At 44.7% G+C, this 23,114-nt stretch overlaps 1 protein-coding gene across 2 annotated transcripts in view; it reads right to left on the reverse strand.

Moving 5' to 3' along the window:
* The window catches only part of LOC135909764 (nephrin-like), a 114,441-nt gene that overhangs the window by 21,173 nt on the left and 70,154 nt on the right, over window positions 1–23,114 (reverse strand). For both annotated transcript variants that reach the window (XM_065441833.2, XM_065441834.2), the window contains exons 7-11: window positions 19,102–19,392; window positions 14,846–15,142; window positions 12,814–13,107; window positions 3,069–3,181; window positions 1,145–1,331 (exon numbers count right to left, since the gene is read on the reverse strand). In XM_065441833.2, coding sequence (XP_065297905.1) covers window positions 1,145–1,331; window positions 3,069–3,181; window positions 12,814–13,107; window positions 14,846–15,142; window positions 19,102–19,392 — 1,182 coding nt within the window. The remainder of the gene's footprint in view (window positions 1–1,144; window positions 1,332–3,068; window positions 3,182–12,813; window positions 13,108–14,845; window positions 15,143–19,101; window positions 19,393–23,114) is intronic.

Raw genomic sequence — 23,114 nt, forward strand, 5'->3', positions numbered from 1 at the left:
TGCGAGAAAGAGTCATGTGGCATTAATATTCAATGCTACATAATGCATTCTCTATGGTAGAAAGGAGCTTATTGCTGCCGAAGAAACGTCAGAAACATCTTAAACAAGCACAGTGAAAAACAAGACAGCTTAGAAATAACATGATTATGTAATGTTTGGTCAAATTTTAGTGTGAAAGCAACGATTTTGCTAATAGCACAGATGTCCCATTGATTCGCAGGCCCAATTCTTCAGTTAAACCTCCGAGTTTCTAGCGAAATTGTGCCCATAGATGGTGACCACCTTGACGCATAAACTGGTATACCACGGCCACATCTACAGAAAATTACCCAATTTATGCATGATACAATAGGCACAGAACTGATTAGGCACCAAATTTCAATTTTCTGCCAAGTCTATTTCTGCCATACAATGTCACTTTTTGTTCTACAAAGTGCGATCACTGAGCATTACGCCTAATTCTTTAAGATCTATCCTAAGCTTGATAATAAGTTATCATTACAGAAGTGCAATTCCCAAAGTTTAGGCAGAGTACTGTACACTCTGAACCCTTCGCTACAGCTCCGGCCCCCACACTGACTCTCTCAACGGCAGACACTTCTGCTTATAAGCTGTGGCTTGGCGGTTTATTCAAGAAAGCCTGCTCCACTCTCATCGAAACGGTTGTGGGAGCTCTGTGCGCTGCTCACGGTTCCACCGAGACCATCGATCACATGCTCTGCGAGTGTTCTCGCTTTCGGGCAGAGACACGATCACTCTCCATCGCATCAGCTCGATTGGACGACGGGGCTTTGTCTACTGCCACTGGAAAAGCGGCCTCACCGTTCAACCACGCACGAGTTTCCGAAGACCCTAATTCATTTTTAAAGACCGACCATCTCGGGGAATTGTCTTTGACCACGTAGAACTTCCCTAGTACATGTATATGGTTAAATAATTTTCATTCTCTCCATCTTTCTGTTCCGTTCGCCCACCCCCTCTCAGTTTTCTCTGATGCTGTCCAGCTGTTACCGGTCCCTCCGGTACTGTCCGCTGATACGCGACTGATATCTCTTCAGCGATCAAGGCACACCTTAATTGTTCGAGTGATACACTACAGACTTCCGCTTCCGGAGCCCATAACATGAGCAAAACTCGTGCTCACCGTCTCCGTCGTCGCGCGCCTCCTCGGTGCTCGCTGTGAAGATGTCGCTGTCGCTGCGCCCTTTGGCGTTCTGAGCGAAGGCGCGCACTATGAACTCGGTGCCCGGTGGCAGCGGCTGCACCAGGAACAACGGCCGCTCCTTCTGCTCTCGCGTCGCGAGCGTCTCACTGCGCACCGAGTCGATGACCTGAAACAGTGAAAGGTTGTCGATATGCGTCACTGCATGCGGTGCCACGGATATATATGTCGCATGACACTCCATCCAGCCCCTCTTAAAGGGGGGATGGGTGCAAAACGACATGCAAAGATCGTTTGAAAGAAGCTTCAGTGACCGCATATTGCAATGGCTGTTGCACTCTCCAATTCAGTACTCTATCCTACGAGTCATTGCAACAAGTGTTTGATTGCACTGCAGCTTCCGTCAAACCTTCGGTGAACCATTTCACTTACTTCATTTACAAAATAAATTGGCTAATCAGGCAGGTAGCCTTGGCGATACTGAAAGTGAGCAGCTTTGATTAGCTGCAGCAAGAAGTTCAAATAAAAGAAAATGAACGAGTATCCTTTTTTCTTCGCGTAAATTACGCGCTCAAACTATCACCACATTCTTCGGCAGCGCGATGTCAAGCGGACCGTGAGCGCTTAGTGCGTAACGCAGTTCCTTCTTGCTTTTCACAATACATTCCATTTGAGGCTTAGGAAATTCGTAAATAAGAACAAGCGTTACGCCTGCTAAGGGTAAGGCAGCATGGTCGATCTTGCGCCGGCAGAGCACGCTTTGCCGGCACGCTTTGCCGAGACGATCCATCAGCTATGGAGACATTCGTCGACAGGAAACTCCTGAAATTCTTTGCTTTTTTTCTCTTATTCTCAAAATAACATGCCGGAGTGCAACTTTTTCTCGCGTCAAAATCTTGCTCGAACGCTACCGAGCCATCAGAGTTACGCAGCAGAGTTACAGGCACAGGCGGCCGCTGAAGATTTCTGAAGTTTGGCTATACTTAATCAGAGTGCGCTTCTTAAACCATGCCTTGCCGTTTGCTGATGGCGCACTGCCACGTGATTCAGCTTCACGACTTTGATATTGCATTTGGTGTCAGCAATAAATACTCGATTACAAAAACATTATGTTTGTCCCCCATGTGAGCATACAAAAGCAGGGCACTAGGAGCTGTGAAGTAGTTGCTGTGCATTGTGTGGCAGCAAAGTGAGGCCTTAGTATAACAAGCACCAACGAGAGACAAAGGCGGTATGTTTAGGACATTTGCTGGTTCTACTCTCAGCAATGACCAAGTATTAGCCAATGAGTGGAACAAGACGCACTACGTTATAATACTTCTCTTTATCTTAAGGAGTTTAGGAGACAGCTTTTTGACCCACGTTTCCGTCAACATTAGTCATTCTCAATTATGTGCAGAGTGCACACTGTAACACTCTTAGTCCGCACAAGGGTAACTAACAGCTTTGCAGTGTCGGCACCGAATGTTTACAGGGAATATCTTCCTTATTTACATACGCGCAGCTGCTTCCTTCAGTTGGCCAAAGAGTAGCCGGCTGCACGAATGAGCACGCGCTGCAATTCTCGGCCCGTATTCGTGAGACTACTCATGCTTTAGCATGGTCCGTCAGACCAGGCGCTGTACAAATGGGGCCTCATACGTGTCTTCTATATAACATTATCGAATGCGACAAGCATTACATTAATATATATGAAAACCAAGAAGGAGTATTTCATAATTTGTGCCATGGATTCAAGGCTACATGCTTGGGCTCCCAGAAAAATGAGCTCGCTCGCATATCCTGCAACTCGTAAGCAATCGAATGTGATCATCCTTGACAAGGAAGACACACAAAAAATAATAATTATAAAAGAGGGAGGGGGGGGGGGGGTTGAGTGTAGGATCCCATTTACTTTTAGACTCACCTCGAGATGAAATGTTTGCTCCAGCCCACCGTCGTATCCAGAGTCGCATTCTATTTTGAGCGAATCAGCGGTGGCGTTGACCACGTTGCAATTACTCAAGGGCTCCGGGGGTCCTGTGAAGGAAATAGGACAAAGCAGAACAGAAGGTAGACTAATAAATACACTATTACTATTTACTGTACATTTGCTACATGTACCAAAAAGAAAGCGTAAGGAGAGGTTGGCATGATTCGAAGACAATAGCAGGACTTCCAGCAGCTACATATTATAGACACCGAACAGCTCCAATAATCTCACATAGGTGAATTGATTTATAATGCACACAGTCAGTTAAATACGGTTTTATGCAACACACTCTTTCAATGTACCAGATCAATCTTGCCAAAACTGTAGCACTGAGCCGGTGAAGAAATCGCAGGAAAATTCATTAGGGCACGGAGCCTTCACACTTAGCTGTGATATTTTGCTCTACGCGGTGCTCTGTTGTTAAACGCGACGAATAGAGCGATTCGAGAGAGGCGACAAATGGCGAGGAAACTTCCTTTGCAGTTGGTCACTGTGAAATATAGGCGTCGCACCGAGTGCTGCCTTGATAGGTGTATGCTCTGAAAGAACGAAATTTCACTACTTATACAGGCAACCAGACTAAACCGGCTTATGTAAATGGTGAGCGATAAGAGAGCGAGCATGGTTGTTAGTCGACCTGTTGCCCCGGGTCTATTTCTAAAGAAGTTCCTGAAAGCGAAGAGCACGCAAAACCCCAAAGAGCTCAAGTGGTGCACCAAGGTACACGTGGTGAATGTTTCTCAGGAAGAAATGGGGCTTGCTTATCTAATATGGGATCCGTTATGTTATATTGACACTGAAAGTGCCTCTATAGCAACTGCAATAGATCTGCTTCCGAATGTCGTGTTCCACTGCAGCAGTTCTAGCAGAAGATGGGGAAACCTGCTGCTTGTTGCGAAATTTTAGACTATTTGACATGCAGTAGTCGGAACGAAACAAAAAAGTGGCTTGGGTTCAATGTGGCTTGAACCTAGTTACACGAGCGAAAACTCTTTTAAGCATGGTTAGACACGGTTTTGCTTCTTTTAATGTTTTATTGCACATCAAAGGCTTCATCACTGTCTTGCTGTGGCTTGACTAAGGTAAAGACTGATTTATGTTCTGTAAAGTAGTTTCTTGGAGCTAGAACTTGGGTTACACTAATGTTCGGACTCATCCTGGCGTCTGCAGCGACTTCATCCATGGCGAGACCAAGCGCCACCGAAGCGGCTGTTAAAACCCTCGCCTAGTCACGTGATACATAGTGGCGAGGCTCGAGTTCAACCACCTCTGACCACGAAAACAGGTTGAAAAGGTTAAGAAAGCTGTTCGCTTTCAAAAGGATATGAGCTGGGTAAAAACCTCTCGCGAGTGCGTCTGTAGCACTTCGCACATTAACGACTCTGGTTTTACATCACTTCATTTTACGCAGATTCTTATGGCTGTTGTTGCTGCTTTTTTCGAGAGCCTTCTACTGTGCAACATCTGGGCCTACAATGCAGCATCTGGGCCAGTGAAAATATCACAGGCCCTGTGTTGTTCGGGCTTTCATTGATCCTGTTGTAGCGCTGTTTTTCTCGGAATCTTCCTCAACACTATAGCCCCAATTCATACCCTTCTACTTTTTGTTCTCATATACGAAATTTTTATAGCTACTGCAAAATATGCTAGCTAAGCAATCAAAATTGCTGTTTAGTGTACAAGGGCTGCCCTAAACAACAAGATTATGGCGGTAACAGGAAATGCAACATATTCAACAAGAGATAGTTAATACCGCGTAAATATATACTGCTTGTGATTTAGACACGTCAGAGTTTTCGAGATCCCTTAATATGAATATCGATTCGGAAGTACAGCGAATAACCGTAATCTGATCCAATCATCCCATGTGCCCGTTGAATAACACTGGCTGTGCGGTTCAATCTCACCACAAGAATCAGGGATTGTGAGGGCTTCATTATTTCCCGTGTACTAGTTGCGTCGCTATATATTTGGTTCTATCAGTAGCAGTGCTGCCCATCGCATTGCCTCGTCTATAAGCCGAAACTCGCATCGGCATAGGGAATGAAAACATGGCTGTATATTGCATGTTCCATCATGCCTCGTCATAAATATAGGGTGCTTACTTTTAGCTCAACCAAATTTTTAGAAGTGCCTGTGGCAGATACCACAATTCTAACACTCCTAAGTGGTCGAGCGCGAAGCAGGACAGAGCGACACGGAAAGGACGAGGACGAGCGCTTACTGCTAATCGAAATGTATTGTTCGACACAGAAGATTATATGGAAACAATGTGACATTGCCAACATGCTCCTGTAGGAGCATGTCAACAATTTTAGGAACGGAAGGGAAGATTTTTTTAGCCTTACATTGTAGTGCATGCGGATGAGCGCCACATTGTAGCAAAGAAAAGGAATTTTTACGCACATGGATTACTGCATGCGCATCCTTGTCGAAGCAGCTAGCATGGCATGTGAAGGATGCCCTTGCATAAGTTAGCGATTCCTGGCCTTACCGCAAAGGGAGTTGGCATTTCTAGACAACGTCGGCCCGAATTGTGAGGCCAACGATGGTATCTCTGTTTTATGCCGCGTTTCGCATCTTTTCTTCTGTTTTTTTTTCTATACAAAATTCTGCATTAAAGACTAAAATTTAGCTTGGCAGTAAGTACCTAGTCCTTTCCGTTTCCCTCTGTCCTGCTTCGCGTGGCACTATTTCGCCCTAAAGAAAACCAACAAGCCAATACAAACACCCTTCTAACACTCCAAGAGGTGGACATTACTCCTACAAAAAATCAGAATGCTTAAACAAGTAATAAATGCCGTAACGTTAATTACCTTTCTTATTATTGGCTCATGACCCATATTTAATCTACGAATTGTAGCTAATGAGTCCGCATGGCCTATCCACTTGTAACAAATTTTGAGGAGGGCACCAGTCTCAATATATGCGCCTTCAAACTTGTGGTAAAAATGCACTGTTGTTCCACTTACTTTTTGTTAAAGAAAACGCTGCTTTGTGCACTGAAGAACCAAAGTAACTGGGATGCCAATGTATTTTGTCGGATACTCTGAAGATTATTAGAAGTGGTCTTGAGAATTCGTTCCAAGTAGATATACCTTGCATACTCAATAGCTACAATTCGTGGATTGAAAAATGAGCCGTAAAGTAATTACTGGCTCATAAACTTCTTGCTTTCGCCCCGCGACAATTTACTGTGTATAGCGTCATGGGCGCGAAAGACCTGACACATAGTCGCGAATTTAAGCACGGATAAAAAAAAATACTTCTTGCAAGCGATCTATGATCCATTTAGCCAGGCACTAATTTTATTACGATAGAAAATATACGGACACTCTAGGCGAATTTCCACCATCGTCGCCGTCGTCAGCAAGTTTCCGCGATCATCGAGGGAGATGTGTTGCTGTTTTTCTGAGCGCGCGTTTCACCGTGCTCGTTAATTTAGTTAGCAAGCGAATGTTCACAGCAATTTTCGCAGCTTATAAAACTACTAAGCTTGATTTGTATAGCTGTCTAATAATTTGTTATAGTAATCGATGACTCGACTTTTGGGCGAAATTGCGGCTTTTTAGCCGACGCTGTTTTGATCCGCGAGCACGATAGCTAAGTGGCTGACCTTGTGGAACGGACGCTGGCCTGGTGCACGTACCAGGCCCTGACTGAGAATTCCTCCAAAGTGCATTCGAGAACCTACTTGGAGCTCTATGTTTTCGAACACAATAAACGGTCTCCTAAATGCACTTGTGAATATTTTTTTCACTCTGCTGACCATTTTGTAGCAAATAGAATGTAAGGACTACGTTTAACATGAAGTGTCCATGTCATACCGAGTTCGTTTTTGTTTAATTCTACACATTATTCGCATAGTCGATACATGCACTTGCTTCAGTGCTAGTTCATTGTTCATCTCTTGTATGCATGTCTTCTTTTCAATACTTTCCTCTTTTCCGTGCTCATCGCTACTACGATTTAGCTTTCTGTGCGACAAGAAAATGCCAGACATCTTCGAAATTCAAAAGTCAATATGGCTCCCAAAAGACACCATCGAGAAGTGTTTTCTTAAAATTCGATATACCAGTTCAGAGGATAACACCGAATCCCTTTCAGGAAAGTACTGCTGGCGGCAGCTCACAGATTCAATTTGTGCGAGAGTTTCTTGAAGAAAAAAGTAATGCTGAGAGGAATACAAAAAGGCATCCGATCATTCCGTCCGATACCAGAAGTGCGGAATAGTTCTTGAATCTTGTCGTGTCGACGCTGGTCTTTCCGTCAAATCGCTCTTCATTTTAGGAGTCCTCTATTCTGACTTCTAGAAGCGAAATAAGGCAAATGCAGTCCTCTTCCATTCAACGAGAGAGACAAAAAAAACACACACACACACAGAATGGAGATTGTGAAAGTGAATAGTGGATGTAAGCGCGCGGCGACACCATAAAATAAATCCGCAATCAGCGCCAAGATAAAAAGAAATGTCTTCGCTTCGACTGTTTTTCATGCTTCCCTCGGGCAATACTCCTTACTGACTTTAGAAGTTCCTGTTTTTTCGGCCCGAAGACATATGCGTCTACGACTCTCCTTCACGACTACCAACCCATTGTCATCAAATGTAGGCAGTGTAAAGCTTCACAGGAAAGGAAAGTTTAGTTTAGTGTAGTTTTGTTCAAATGACCTTTCCAGTTTACAATGCTATTAGGTTAGTCGGGACATAGAAAAGCTGAGATAGTTCATATCCTATGCGGAGTACACCTGCTGCTTATACATATTGACGAAATTTCTTGCTTTAGGCAAAAACCGTCGCTCATTTTTTTCTTCCCACTAGCGCCTACTTCGCGAGTGACGGTAATCACGACTTTTTTTGTTAGGCAGCCGTTGAACTTAAAATAATTTTATTAGTGTCTTCGGTTGATAAGCTCTGAATTTGAATTTCTCGGAATTTGCTCTAGTTTAAACTCTAATTATACTCACTAATCATGAAAATCTGACACAAATTATTTCTGTTCAAAACACCCATATGCGCCCAGTGTCCATAATTCTGTATACTCATATTGGTTCGTACATCAAAGCCAATATGAACCCATACGAATCAATACTAATATATGGGATTATGATAAAGGGCGCATGGAGATTTTGCAATATTATTACTGAAAGAAACAAAGTACCTCACTTCCGTACCGCCATCGTGATCTCTATAGCAGCGCTCACTTTTTGCGCACTGTACTATATTGGCATTATATTCTGTGTTTACGCTGAACAAAACATGCGAAACAACGCAGCAGATTTACTGCAGCAACTAAAAATTTCATCGTATGCATGCACGTTTTACTGTTACATTTATTGATTACAAAACGGGGAAGCTACGCAGTGATTTCTCGGCATTTGATTGTCCATGCTGATGCATTCAACTTTTAACAGGGCATCATTGTCTTAATCGTTCATTTAGTCCGATACATAAAGCGGGACACAAAAACTCATTCGCTAACTATCAGCCGAAATCACTCACAAGTGCCTGTTCCAAACCACTGAGAAATATCATTTACAACATGGTAATCTAGCACTAAGATCAAAATGAGTACTTTACGAACGTCCAACATGGCTACAGAGCCGGCCTATCCTGCTTGACGCGATTAGTTGAATTCGGCAATGACCTCTTTCATTATTTTTACCCTGGTGAGGAGATTCACTGCGTATATTCTCTGGCTTCAGAAAGACTTAGGACACCGTCAGGCAAGCTCTTAACTACACAAGCTGGCTTCTCTTTGTATACACTACACTGTCGTAGGTAGAACCCGTGACTATATTTAGTTGTGAACTCGGCATGTGTTACTAAACGGTGGTTGGTCTTATAACTTGAATGCTTCATCTGGTGTCCCCAAGGGGTTAGTTTAGGGCCCTACTTCTTCATTTTTACAAATTCTATTTTCATGTAATTCAAAGCACTGTGCTATTGTACGTAGATGACTGTGGCGTTTATAGCAACGTTAAAGATGTATCCGATGTTTCTTTTCTATGACGTGACTGGACAGTATACAGCACTGGTGCGCAAAATAGAAAAGGCATTTGAATCCCCTTGTAGTTCCTACTTGTTCCGCTCACACGTAAGTGTTCCCCTGTTATGCCTACATAACCTATTGAAAATGCAACCCTCAAGAAAGTACCCCATTACCAATATCTGGCATCTACTTTGGGCACAACATAACCTGCTGTAAATATATGTAACGTATAAAAGCGTACGAAAAAGCGTATGGAACGGTAATCTTCATCACACGGGATTTGCACACCGCGATAATGAAGGGTAAGGAAGTTGTGTGCAATTCAAATCTTAGATCTATTTTTTAGTGCGCTTGTGCGTTTTGTGATACACCTTCAATTACTTCATCTTCTGCTTGGGAGCGTGCACAAAGCCGAGTCGCGCATTCTGTCGCAAGCAAGTACGAATTCTGCAGCAGTGTTACAGACATAAAGCAAAGCTGAGGTTGGCCACCTCTTCAATAATGAAGGTTATACAGAACCTAGAGTTACTTTAAGGCATTTATTTTAATAAGTCTTACGTTGTTAAAACGCACTATTTGCTAGATTCGTACTCCTTATACAAGCAACGCGACCACGCATTGAAAATAAAGGAAATGCTATCTGCAATAATGATTCTCGCGGAGTGAAACAAGCTTCCCAAGGCCATTAAAAAATGTATGTCAGAGGAGGCGTTCTACTCAATTTTGTTAAATCTCTCATAAATGATGCTTCATTTCTACTGCAATAGCTTTCTTCTTAACATTTAGTCCACCTTTCTTGTCATTCTTTTAGTTTGTATATGTAAGCACGTGGTTTCTTGCAATATATTATCCATAGTACTCCTCTGCAACAATTCCTTTCATTAGAATCTGCAGGTAAGGTTCATAAACAAAATAAGTAGAACATGGCCACTACTACTCCGCGAACGCAGCAGAAGAAACTTTGTAAAAACGTTCAATACAAAAATTGTAGGAAGCTTAAGCTTCGCCTTTAAGATTGGAACGCGATAGCATTCAAAGATCCCCGACTGCTTCTCACGTTCCCCGAGAAATGCGGCTTATATAACCGTAATGTTTATCGGGGAACGCTGGCGGGGAACGCTGGCGGGGAACGCTATGCACGAGGGTGAGCTTTCTGGTAGAAAAGCGGCCTCTTGCATGTGCCGATCCCGGAGTCAGTGCACAGCCACGCCAAACCTCAAACGGCAGCTGGAAAAGGGCTTTGCGTTTGAGTTTCCGCGTAACAGAATTCTGTTTTCTCGTGTGCACAAATTGCAGTCCAACGCTATCATGTCTGTAGGTCGCGTGTAAGTCGTACATTACGAATTTTCTGAAGCATTTTACTTCGAGAAATTCAGTTGGTTCAGTTACGCTTATGCGCCACGCGGAGGGCCTGCGTGGTTCGGGATGCGTGGTTCGCCATGATTTTTCTCTCACGGACAACGCCGCCGACGCTGGCGCGAGCGCCAACACCGGATTTTATGTGACACGAGGCCCTCAGCGCTATCGTGTTAAAAGGTAACCGATCGATTCCATTCAAACGCCAATAATGATTTGCCGTATTTACTCTAACGCGCATTTATTTTCCCGGAAAATGTGATAATAGATCACGTGCGCTTTAGACTCGAGTACAAAACAATATCTGCAAAACTTAAAGGCTATCCACACCACCATTAAAAAATTATGTAATTCACACACCGCTGAAGCTGTATGAGCATATGACCTGCGGTAATTTTGTGCCCACTCCGCAAGTTTATTAGGGTATACTATATTTTAGATGCTTTATGCTACGCTGCCATTTTTGCAAAGTGTTAAATAAATGCAGATGAGGTGCTCTGGGCCGTTGAGAATGTTAAGGAGGCCTCAGAAAGTGGCAATGAGTGATGTCCTTTCTGTCCTTTACCACACAAAAAAAAAACGGAAAGTGAAAAAGCAGAAGTTTCGTTCACGGAGCAAAATATACAGGGAAGCCCACTGATTTCATAAGCGTTCATTTGCTAATGCGGCGAAGTGACGTTTCGCCACTAGTAGTACAGATGGCAACGCCTTGCTTTGCTCCATGCTAGCAGCTAGATTTCTCGTGTTTCTTTCGCTGCTGCCTCGCCAACCACGGTTCCGGCGTGCACCTCGTCTGTCGTCTGCTTCAGCTTCCACTATAGACGCTTGCGCTGTATGTCACTTGTCGCATATAAATGTGCATAAGCATCGTCGTTCGCTTCAGCTCGTGCTGCAGACGTTCACGTGTAGATGTACGCTTGCTACAATAATATGGTACAAAAAAATTTTTCGCTCGGCAATTTCTAAAAGACTTTGAATGCGTTTCCGGCACTAGGTGGTTGCATTTAAATCCACGCAAACAATGGACGTAAAGCTTTGAATAAATCCGACTCGCAGCCTGCTCACGCAAATAGCAGCAAGCGAACCACCGGTGATATCTAGGCGCTTGCTAGATTTTGCGCATATACATCATGACATAATGTATACTTGAAAAAAAAAGTATGAATGGTTAAAATCGCAGGAAACATCATTTTAAGTAGAAAAGAACGCGAATTACAAAAACCTTATGCCCGGATACTAAACTTCATCTAATTCCGTTCCGCAGCTATGATCTTAGGAATAAAGGAGTAGTTGTTATCAACATTCGTGCTCATCTCACACACACACAAGAAAATTTTCATTTCCTTTGCCATACCGCACTATCATCCAGGAGTGAAACAGTTCGTGACTTCCCTAACCCACCATCGAAGGAGCCTAACAAAGTAAAACCATTACATTGGCGACGAAAATCAATTTTGAGTTGAATAAAAGACAGGACAATCAAAGTGCGCCAGTTGAAGATTAGAACCACGATAGAAGCGACAGTGCTTACCGCGAAAGCTTCATATTATGACCGCATAGAAACTACTCGAGACAAATCGGTATCAAATGAAAGCAATCTATTTAAGTTTGCAAAACCTATAAAACAACCGAGCAATGCAAAACGCGTTCCCGCAATCATACTGACACGCAGCTTCGTTCTTTTCTTGTGCGTTTATCGTCTGCTACGCGGCCCCACTTTGGCCACGCAAGAGCCGTTTCTCAAGTTGGCTGTTGATATTCAATTTCTGAGGCACGTGGCGCACTGTACTTGTGTTTTCAGCCTGGAGAATATGAGGAGGGATGCGCACTAGTGGAGGCTTGTGGTGGAGAGCGTGAGCCCAGTGGGAAGTGGCTGCTCTGCATCGCTAAGGGAACAGGATTGGCGAGTGCCAGAGTCGGCTCCACTCTATATCCAACTCCATGGTTTTGCTGCTTAAATTTCTTGAATTACGAAAACCATGGCGCATGTCAGAATCAACAGCATTATACACACACACACACACACACACACACACACACACACACACACACACACACACACACACACACACACACATATATATATATATATATATATATATATATATATATATATATATATATATATATATATATATATCGGGCTGAATAAGTTCATTGCACATTACAAGCAAGTGCTCGTAATCATTTAGTACGGTAACTGTTCGTCCCCTATGCGCTACCATTACTTAACGCCACGCCTACTACGCGCCTAGAAATTCATTAAAATTGCGCTTTTTTTATTTTCCCTTCGAAAACAAGATTTGGTAAAAATATCAAACACTCGAACTCACCAGCGGCGACGATTGTGAACACGCATGGCTTGGCCTGCGTGCCGACGCTGTTCTTTCCCCAGCAGTAGAGCATGCCGTAGTCGGTGCGGCTACGAGGAACGTGGGTGGCGACACTGCGCAGTTCTTTGTCGACCGGCATGGCGGACAGGTGCCGCTCTCCCTCGAAGGTGCTGTTGAAACGCCACTGGAAGGACACATCCGGCGGATCAGCTTCCAGTTCGCAGGACACCTGAGCCGCCTCGTCCTTGGCGACGCCGTAGACCAGCTTCTGTCCTTCCCGGCACACCGGAGCGACTATGTGAAAAGGAATGTAATGCCACTTTTAACGAGACATGTTGCTAGGTTGTTGATGCGCTATACTTAAGAAGATAAACGCGGAAATAATAGAGACACAAACACGGCGGAGAATACCCACCACTGGCGCTCAACTAAAGGCACGTTTTGGGCAAAAGTTAGCGGACAGTTGATGGTACGCACATGCGCAGAACAACCGTCACCCGGCAAAAAAAAAGGAAGAAAAAAGACAAGACTTGGAAGTTCTTTATCAGACGTGACGAACCTTTTACATCAGCCTTGCATGCAAACTATTCACTTCCTTTGTAATGTTTAAAAATGTGTCATTAACAAAAAAGACAAGAAAGAAAACAAATCCAAAAGACTATTTCTCAATCATGAGAATGCTATGCAAGAAAGGTATTTTCCTAGCTCAGTAACGCCCGAACACAGTTTCGTATAAGTAAAGATTGGAACAACTGGTTCATATTAATTTTAGGTAGAATTTATTTATTGTAGTAATTAATTATGTAGTAATTGATTCGCTTACTCCGTCAACCATGACTAAAACTTCACATCGGCGAATTAAGTAGGCAATCATAAACTTTGACTCAAGTTTCTCGCTCCTAAATCAGCATTTTGAATTGTCAAGCTGTGCGTAGCACATACGACGATATTTGCAGGGCATTGCAGGGTTAATTTGTTCCCTTTTTCTGTTTTCTTGCCGGGATTGGTCGTGGAGAACATTGGTTGTGCAGCTCAGAGAGCTTCATTTTAAGAATGCTAGCGATAATATTGCTCCATTGTGCGTCAAAGCACGCCGCCAATGCAGATCTTTGTACAGTACGCATATGGTGATGAAGCTCTCTATATAGTACCACCCAATAAAGAAAATTTCAGCGCTGATGCTGCTTTTCGTTTCTATTCGAAAGCATGCCGTAGTACTAGCAGTTACTGTAGGGTTACTTAAAGTGGTTGGAAACACTTCATTATTCCTGCTTCATATAACTTTTCAATGGACACAAAAAGCGTACGGGCGTTCACAACGTAATCAGTATAGAAAAGGGTGGCATTTTCACATCTTCGAATTATGCTGAGTTCTTTACCCTAAATATTGTTAATAAAACTGTTATCGCAGGGCCAATGCACACGAACATTGGCCGGAAGTGTCAAATTATGCGCACGGTAAAATGAAAGCTAACGCAGCAGTTACATATTGTTGGCTTGGGTAAATTTTACTTATGTTAGTGTAAGCTTCTGGCTTCACGTTACACGAAACACCAAGTGAGCTATATTTTTTTGCGAATTATTAGCATTTATGACAGATTATCAATAATTAGAGTGAAGAGCTGGCTGCTTGTAAAAATGTGCTAAATTTAAGAGAATTACCGTACTTCGAATGCATTCAAATTATGGGGCGTCCCCAAGCAGCTCCTTACACGGGTTGTATGAGAGACGACGTAGTGGTGACCGCGGACCAATTTCTACTACCTTAGGTTAGTTAAGGTGCACTTAAATCGAAGCGCACGAGCTTTTATTTATTTATTTATTTACTTATTTATTTTTACGTATCACCTTTATCCAGACGTACTCACCGCGACCAGTAATTAAACATGTGACCTCGCACTCAGTAGCATAACTTTATAGGCACCGAAACACTGTGACGGATGCGTTCCGAGTGCTTAGAGCGTTTAGACATACTAAGCCTCAGCAGTGCCAGCAACGACGCACTGTGACTGATTGAAATCGCGGTACTCACACTTGACCTGTAGCTGCAGCTGATTGCTTTCGCCGTGACCCTGCGTGTTGCTGGCGAGGCACTGGTAAGTGCCAGCGCTGGTGCGGCGGATGCGCAGGAGCCGCAGCGACTGGTTGCCGAACACCAGGTCGAGGCCGGCGTCTCGGCTCCGGTCGAGCAGGCGGCCGTTGTGCTTCCACCAGACGTCGCGCACGGACGGGTTGGCGCGCACCGCGCACTCGAGCAGCACGTCCGAGCCCTCGAGGATGGCGCCGCTCGCGTGCGTCGAGGTGACGCTCAGCGAGAGCTGCGGCGCGTCTGCAGTTCGAAGAATAAGAACGCAGTGTTCGACTAAGTGTCTCATGCACCACATTGGGAACATGGGTTCGACCGTCAACCGCACTGTAGATCGACAGAGCACTTGTACACACACACAAAAAAAGAACTGAGGATCCATAAGTACTTCTTATGAGTTGCCAATGCGAAAGCGTTAATCTCCAAATGAACGCCGCTGACCGGTCCTTCGAGTTTTGCGCTGGGAGTAACGTACCATTGTGGTACGTGCTACCCGAGCCAGCCAACAGCAGCAGCCTGTGGTGCCAATGCCGCATGCCACCGAAGTGGCGACGTGTCACGGCGGTGCCATTTCTCCTCACGCAATACCTGGGGCTCTACTACAGCAGCTGGAGTCGCATCCAACGGGAACTCCATCGAGGCGCACTCCTAACGTGGCATCGCAGTTAACGGGAATTCATAGATGCTGTCTCGCTGCTACAGACGCCGGCTTTTTCGCTCAATGAGCCATTAGACATATTCGCAAAAAAAAGAGAAAACAAACAAAAGAAATTCGCAGTTCCGCCCGAAAGGCGAAGCACCGATTGCGATAGCAAATTAGTAGACAGCTGTACCATGTAAGGATAGTAGTTTTATCGACCGTATAAATTTGTAAACATTCGCTTACTAACTGAATTAACAATGGTAGAATGTGTAAGCGTGACTCAACGAGGCCGTAGAAAGAAACAGATACACAGAGACAGCGCTGTCTTTGTGTGTATGCTTCTTTCTACGTCCTTGTTCAGTCGCCACATTCTATCGTGGATTCAAACCAATTAGCCCGTCAACGTGTTTTAACTAAATTAACCAGCACGCTGTCAAACACACACAAGTAAACATGAACACATCTCGCTCGGTGAGCGCGGAAACTCGCTATCAAGGCTCTGGAGTAAGAAACCGCGGCAGCAGCTTGCGAATTGACCTTCGTGAATCTCTCGCTCCAACGCGAACAAAACGTTGAAATCACAGCGCATACGAAGCTACCGGCACTACGCGTACTCTGCAAATGATGATGGTAGTGATCTAAAGAAAGGAAAGACGCTTGATTCAGATCGCTTTGAAGATGAGGCCCGCGCGGGTGCACACTTAAGCCACGTCACAGATCGCTTTCAAGACACAGTAGCGCCGGCAAAGCGTCCCTACAGCGTCCGCTATTCGTGTGGCCAACGCCTTAGTAGACGCCGCGTTTGTCTCCACTCTGTAGGGAGCAGCGGGCGAGGAGGACATCGAGGCACCGTAGCCGCCGCCGGAGAAGGACGCCCCTCCTCCCTCGTCTCGCCCCCCTTGCCTCGCGCTGCACAGGAGAGGGCACGCATCCGAGCAGCGTTCCTTGTTCGCGCACGCGAGATTGAACCGTGTTCACCGGCTCACCCTCAAACGCTTTCACTCATACGGAATTTCACGGCGACGGCGACGGCGACAGCAGAAATGCGCCTGGAGTGTCCATATAACTGCTATCGCACTAAAGGAAAAAAAGGATAACTGCGTTCCGCGGCTGCATTTGATTCCGCACTGAATGCTGTCGTATTGTGCGCACTGCACATCATTACTTATCCTTTTCCATCTTCTTTTAATTGGAGCCTTTCTTCCTTCTATTCCTGCTTAGCCCTCCCACAGTGCAGGATAGCAGGCTAAGCTAAACCTGGTTAACCTCCCTGCACGACCTTTTTCTTTCTATCTCACTCTCTACAAGGCAAAGCCGCGGCGCTAGTTTCTGTGACAATCGCCACCATGACTCAAAGTAAATATTACAGGTCAACGCAATGAAAATAGCGTAGCAGATTATTTTTGTTACTAAGTGTTTGTAAAATTAGTGTCGTAATGGGAAGATTAAGCCAAAGAACCAAGATACATACATGCCGGAGGATCCCTAAAATCAGCATTCATTGCGCACTCACAGCCTCCCATCCTGGGTATTTTACGTACTTTCGATTACCTTATTTCAGCACACATAACAAGCAAGCAGAGAGAAGTACTAATTCATTACGAATGTGCACAATCGCTATTTGTTTAAATAAGAAAGACAGATGCGCTGGTAAAGAGAACGCTACGCTATACATCTACGTTGTAGTGTAATGGGCTGGCGACTCATTCACAGTAATACTCAATGTTTCCCGCGTGTAATTAGTCAGGTTTATTTTTGGCTCTACTGAACTCTCTCCGTGCTTCTGTCTGGAAATTAGCGCAGCGTCATAAAAGGACCGAAGCATAAAGGCTTAGTCTCTTTCATCTTTTTTATATTGTATAACATAATCAGGCAATGCAACATTATTTCACTCGCCAAAACTGCAGCTCTAGGCTGAGAAAATTTCGTGTCAGATACTACACAAAAATGCTTTGTCAGAGACGCAAAACACAATTAGAGCAATTATAATGGCATGCTTCCTATTCCTATTTTCCAAAGACGTCTCTTTGTTTTTTCAATAGTACAATGCTTTGCGCCGATAGTATATTTCGATCTCGCAGCAACGCCAAATAAAGCATCCAGTCACAGAAACTGGGCCGAACACGGCAGCTGACGTCTTCCAAATCGCTTCAGGCGAGACGGATGCGACAAGAAACAAAAGATGGCGAGACAGAGGGAAAGTGAAGGCCGGGTAAATCAATTAACGACGTCTCTGAGCGAAGGCCGCCCTAAGGGAGAAGCGACCCGTCAATGGCGGTTACCGAGTGAGACCCTAAACGCATAACGACAGCAGTGACCTTCATCATTTCGTGAGAGAGGTTGTCGGGATTTCATTTAGCGACAGCTCGCCCCCTATCGGTGCTACAGGGAGTCGTAAAAGACGCCTTATCGCAGGCGTGATTGATACTCAACGATGTATTAGGCACAGTGAATTGGAGACAATGTAGCTGATGAAACGAGAAAGAGGGAGTTTTAGAGATAGTGTACCGAAGCGGCTTGCGTATGCAAAAAGCCAAACTCTTTTGTAGGCCTTTTCTGCGTTATCTTGAACTCTCTTTGCGTTATCATGTACGCCCGGTGGTTTGCTTCGTCCTCCTTTGGGTCTCACATTTCTAAAACTAGCTATTTCCACCACTAACGTGTGATGGATAGAATCGCTGTCCCGTGAATGCATCGCAGCTGTCACGAAAAAGAAGAAGCAGCCAGATGTGGGACGTTTTTTGGAATTAACAGGTGTCTAACATAGCGTAGTAATAACAACGCAGGTGCTCTTTGTCTCAAGCTCACATTTGAGAGTAGTATAATGATCAAGCTGTGAAACACTGTGCCAGCGATAATATAAATAAAGTAGAAGACGAAAACAGGCACGCCATGTGATTGTGGGTTGACCTGTAAGCGTGAACTCACATTGTGCATTTTTTTTAAATCTTTCGCCAATCTGATCCTACAGCACACTGAGCCGGCTAAGCGGCTTATTGTGCTGTTAACTGCCGGTGCAATTAAGCCTTTCACAAAAGCGGGAATGTTCAACACGCCGGTTAAACAGTGCCTTTCAGATTCATCTAAACGTAGGCATTTCTAATTTTGCGAAGTGTCGGGTTCAGGAGTGCCAGCATGCCAGCACACGTTGAATAAATGACCCGAAGTGCTTCACAAAGTAAACTTATTTGCTGATGAAGCGATTCGATAGTGCGAAAACGACAATAACGATCCCAAGCATTGCTGTCTCGCTTTAATGCAAAATGAGACTCGGAGTTTGGCTGCCCTTGAAACGAACACGTGCAAATGCAGTCGAGTTTCTCGAGTCCCACATGCTCGTCGATGAACAAGCATCAGGTAAAAGAGAGCGAAGGATGAGCGCAGCGCGAGCTAATTAGCAGTTGTATTATTCCACCCGCTCCAAACTTCCAATCCAGCATCCGCTTACACTCGGAGCTTTGTGCGTTCGCGACTGGACCAGGTGTGACTACGCACGAAAAAAAAAAAGTAAAAAGCATGGATTACGCTTCTTGAAAAACGGGTTCACTTGTGCACTCACACGTGACAGACAAAAAGATGGCATCCTCGATGGCGCTGTCGGGCAGCTGGGGGTTGTCCGCCTTGCAGGTGAGCAGGCGTTCGTGGTCCTCGGGCCCGGGCACAAAGATAAGCGTGCTCGAGGTGACGTTGCCCTCGAGCTTCTCCACGGTGCGGCCCAGCTGCTGGCCGCCCTTCCACCACGTTATGCGCGCTGCCGGCTGCGCACCCCGGGACTGGCAGCGCAGCTCCGCCCGGTGACCCGCCACGAGCACGTCACGCGCGCTCGTCACCTTCACGTCCAGGGGACGCACTGCGCAGAGCGCGAAGACGGTTGTCGGCGCCAGTGTGCGTGTTATTTAACCGAGAGAAGGAAAAAACTCGGGAGTGAGAATGATAGGGAGTCGAAATTTTTTCTCCACTTCCTGCATCTACGTATCGACATTGGTCGACAAAGGAATGTCACCGGATCTAATGTTTAGACAAGGAGCTTTGCCTTTGTAGGGCTAGCGTCAGGGAAGACGCTGCCCTCACAGAGACAAGTCAGCTTGTCGAAACGTTGGCTGCAGCGACATTCCTTCATGGACCAGTGTGAAACACTTATAGGTACGACATGCTTACCTGATAACCTTGGTAAACGTCGTCGAATATGCCTTTTCATCTCGTTCCCGTCAGCACATTAGCTTGTGCGCATAGAGGGTGCATAAGAAGCGTTGGTACAGAAGTGAAGGTTGAACTTTCAGGCAGTAATTTACGCTCTGCAGATGCGCAAATTAGGCTACGCTGAAGCAAACCGTATGCTAGGCCTCTGAGCGCTTGACTTCTCGCTCTCCTTTCCAGCCTTCGAGTTCACTCGCCGTCTTTTACCTATCGCGTCGCGACAAGCACCTCGAAGACGGCTGCTTGCATTTCAGCTTGAATGATAGGGCGATCGTGTCTCTTGCTCACATTTCAATTTTACTTGAATGAACACAGCGATTCTGTATGAGCTGTTAAGGCTTTCACGGTATGTATCATAATCGTCATCCAGCACCTGGAGTATGCAGGCGAACAGCTAGGCTAACATCTCCAGCATATCATTAAATCTTGTATCTCTCTCTCTTTTTCTCTAGCCTTCATGGTTCTGTGAACTTATGTCTCGCTAGGACTTCGTACCGCTGACAAACACGGCCGTCACTAATTTGACTCTATATCTCATATTTTGGCGGAATATTTTTTTGACCCGTCTATCTATCATGTTTGCACCGTTGTACGGCGACGGTAGGAAGTAAGGGTTCCCTTCGCTCGATTGTACTCCTGTACTATTATCCACCGTTCCAGAGCGGCCGATCTCATTGCTAGAGTTCGTGGAGCGCCGTAAGAATATTATCGCAAACACTATCCCGGCCATTATTAGAGCAGTTAGCCAAAAAGCTGCATTAATGGCCTCTCTGACATTCTTTCGCCTTCTTCATGTTTTGTATGTGTTATCTATGCCTCTCTCTTTGTCTTGAAACAAAAATGGCGATTTCTAGTTTGCATGGCACTGCATGTCCCCGATAATGTTTTCCGCTAATACCACACCTGTTGGCACCTGCAGGTTCAAAAACGCTCTGCCCGCACTGTTAAGACAGTAAAGCTTATTCCTATTGTACAGGGCAGAATTAGTTCATAAAAAAAGTGAGCTAGAAATGACAGGGCCTCGCATAACTCCTTCGAAATTCTAGCTATATTCTTGGACAAATCACTGTATCACGTATTTGGTATAGATGAGGTTTTCTGACAAAAAAAAGAAAAAAAAACATCATCGATTAGCGATAACAACAAAATCGCGGGATGGCTCATACGAAAAATAAGCAAGAGTAACTGCATAAAAGATGCACAATAATGTATAAAGATGCCAAGGACGAATCCCTGCTGAATACACAGACTAAAGTGGCTTGGTGGCACTAGCCTTACATTAAAAATACGAAAACACAGGCCTTTCATGGGTTTGGCTTCGGAAGAAGCGCGGGCCGACATTATAAGCCTCATGTAGAAATATGGCTGTGAAAAGGAAAACTCGGTACAGTTCAAGTTTTTACGGCTGCGCGAAGTGCATTTAAAGTGAGCCGCTGACATGCACACTGAGTCCTTGTTCTTTTTGTAATCTAGTGACGCTTACACCGTGACAGCTGGTGACAGCGCGACTTGGACCCGACTGCTTATTCATTTTTCGCATTATACGAGACCCAACGAGCTTTATTGCTCTACAGTGAATTCACTGCGCAAGAAGAGTTGCGTGAAAGCCTAAGCTTTGACAGAATTTAATATGACACGTAGAAGAAAGTAGGAGCGAAGGAGGAGAAAAAATGAAGGCTTAGCTGATAAAAAAATTCAAAGGAAACTAAAACAAGGTTCATCCCATGAATGTTCTAATGCAGAACACACGCACATATAAATGCCATGAAACAGGAAGAAATCATTGAAAGCGAGTTAAAGTTCCATCATTCAAGAGTAAAGCTAAGCGGCTTCCGTACTCTAAGACGGCGCTTCGATGATTCGAGTTGAAATGCAATCAGCTGCCTTTGAGGTGCCTGTCGCGACGCGATACGTAAAATACGGCGACTGAACACGAAGACTGGCAAGAAGAGTAAGCAGTCAAGCGCTCTAAGGCCTAGCATACGGTTTGCTTCAGCGTAACCTAATTTATGACTGGGCAGAGTGGAAATTACTGGAGGAAAGTTCTACTTTCACTTCCGTACCAACGCTTCTTATGTGCCTTCTATGCGTACAACCTAATGCGTTCGCGGGAATGATATGAAAAGGAACACGCGACGCCTTTTACCAAAGTTATCAAGTCAGCCTGTCTGATATGATCGTTTTTAATTTTTTCCTTTCTGCGTTCGGTGTTCTGCGAATTCAAGTGTAGGTTCGAGTCAGTTTCCGCCATTATTGAACGTGCTTTTTTCGCTTTAAGCTCCGAATCTATCAGTAGCGAGAAACTGAGCCGCCATGACTTGACAATGTAATTTAAGACAGCAGTTTTCAAGTACCTTAGGCAATTCAACTGATTTTATGTCTTTGAGTAAGCCCTGTAAAGTTGAGAAGATAGATCTCACGCTTGGTCTTAGGAATAGGCATTGTGCATTCCTTGGCTGCTTTATAACCGTGAGTACCATAATCAGATAATATATAAGATTCTGGTGGTTTACGCGCCAAAACCACAATAAAACTATGAGGCATGCCGTAGTAGGGGATTCCAGACTAATTGTGATCATTATTTAACGTGCACTCAATGCGTGGTAAAGGGGCGTTTTTGCATTTCGCCCCCATTAAAATTTGGCCGCCATGGCCAGGATTTTATCCTGTCGCCTCGGGCTTAGCAAGGCAGCACCAAACAACCACGCCACTACGGCGGGTTGGAGTCAGGTATCGTGGCTCTTGTTCCTTTTGTGGCTCGTCTTAGATGTTTGCGCTGTTACGTTTAGTTCAGAAGTATGTACCAACTAGGCCCAAATGAAGTGTTACTGAAATTCCCATTTAGAATTTACTTAGATGAACACAGCGATTATGCACGCTAGGCATTATTTCATTGTGTTTCGTTAACATTCTGGCGCAAATTGCTTGATATTAAATTTCTTGAGTGAACAGTTCCGTAGCAGCGAGTACGGCTAAATTTCATGGTTTCTGGGCACTTATTGCTGGTCTTGATTTGTTGACAGTGAGGTTTCTTCATGCACGTCGATGTGTTCTCCCATATGTGGGAACACATCGTTGTGAGCTAATGTGCGCTAATGTAAGCTAGTCAGCTCACATCGATGTGAGCTAACAAACCTGAGGCGAAAGTGAATATAAAGCGTTCCTTCACACAATGAAACAGTAGAGGTAAGTTATTTAGTTTTTAACTATTGTTATTGACGTCCACCATAGTGCAGTGCCTGCCATGTTTCACTTTATCCAAACAGTTCGCAGAGTTTAGTGAGTTTTTGATCCGCTGTGTTTGACTATTGTATCAGTTTTTATTTGTATGACTAGGGTTCGGACAGACATGCCTTCATTTCTCAGTCTTCCCAC

Source organism: Dermacentor albipictus, chromosome 4 (assembly GCF_038994185.2).
Source record: "Dermacentor albipictus isolate Rhodes 1998 colony chromosome 4, USDA_Dalb.pri_finalv2, whole genome shotgun sequence".
Classification (NCBI taxonomy): domain Eukaryota; kingdom Metazoa; phylum Arthropoda; class Arachnida; order Ixodida; family Ixodidae; genus Dermacentor; species Dermacentor albipictus.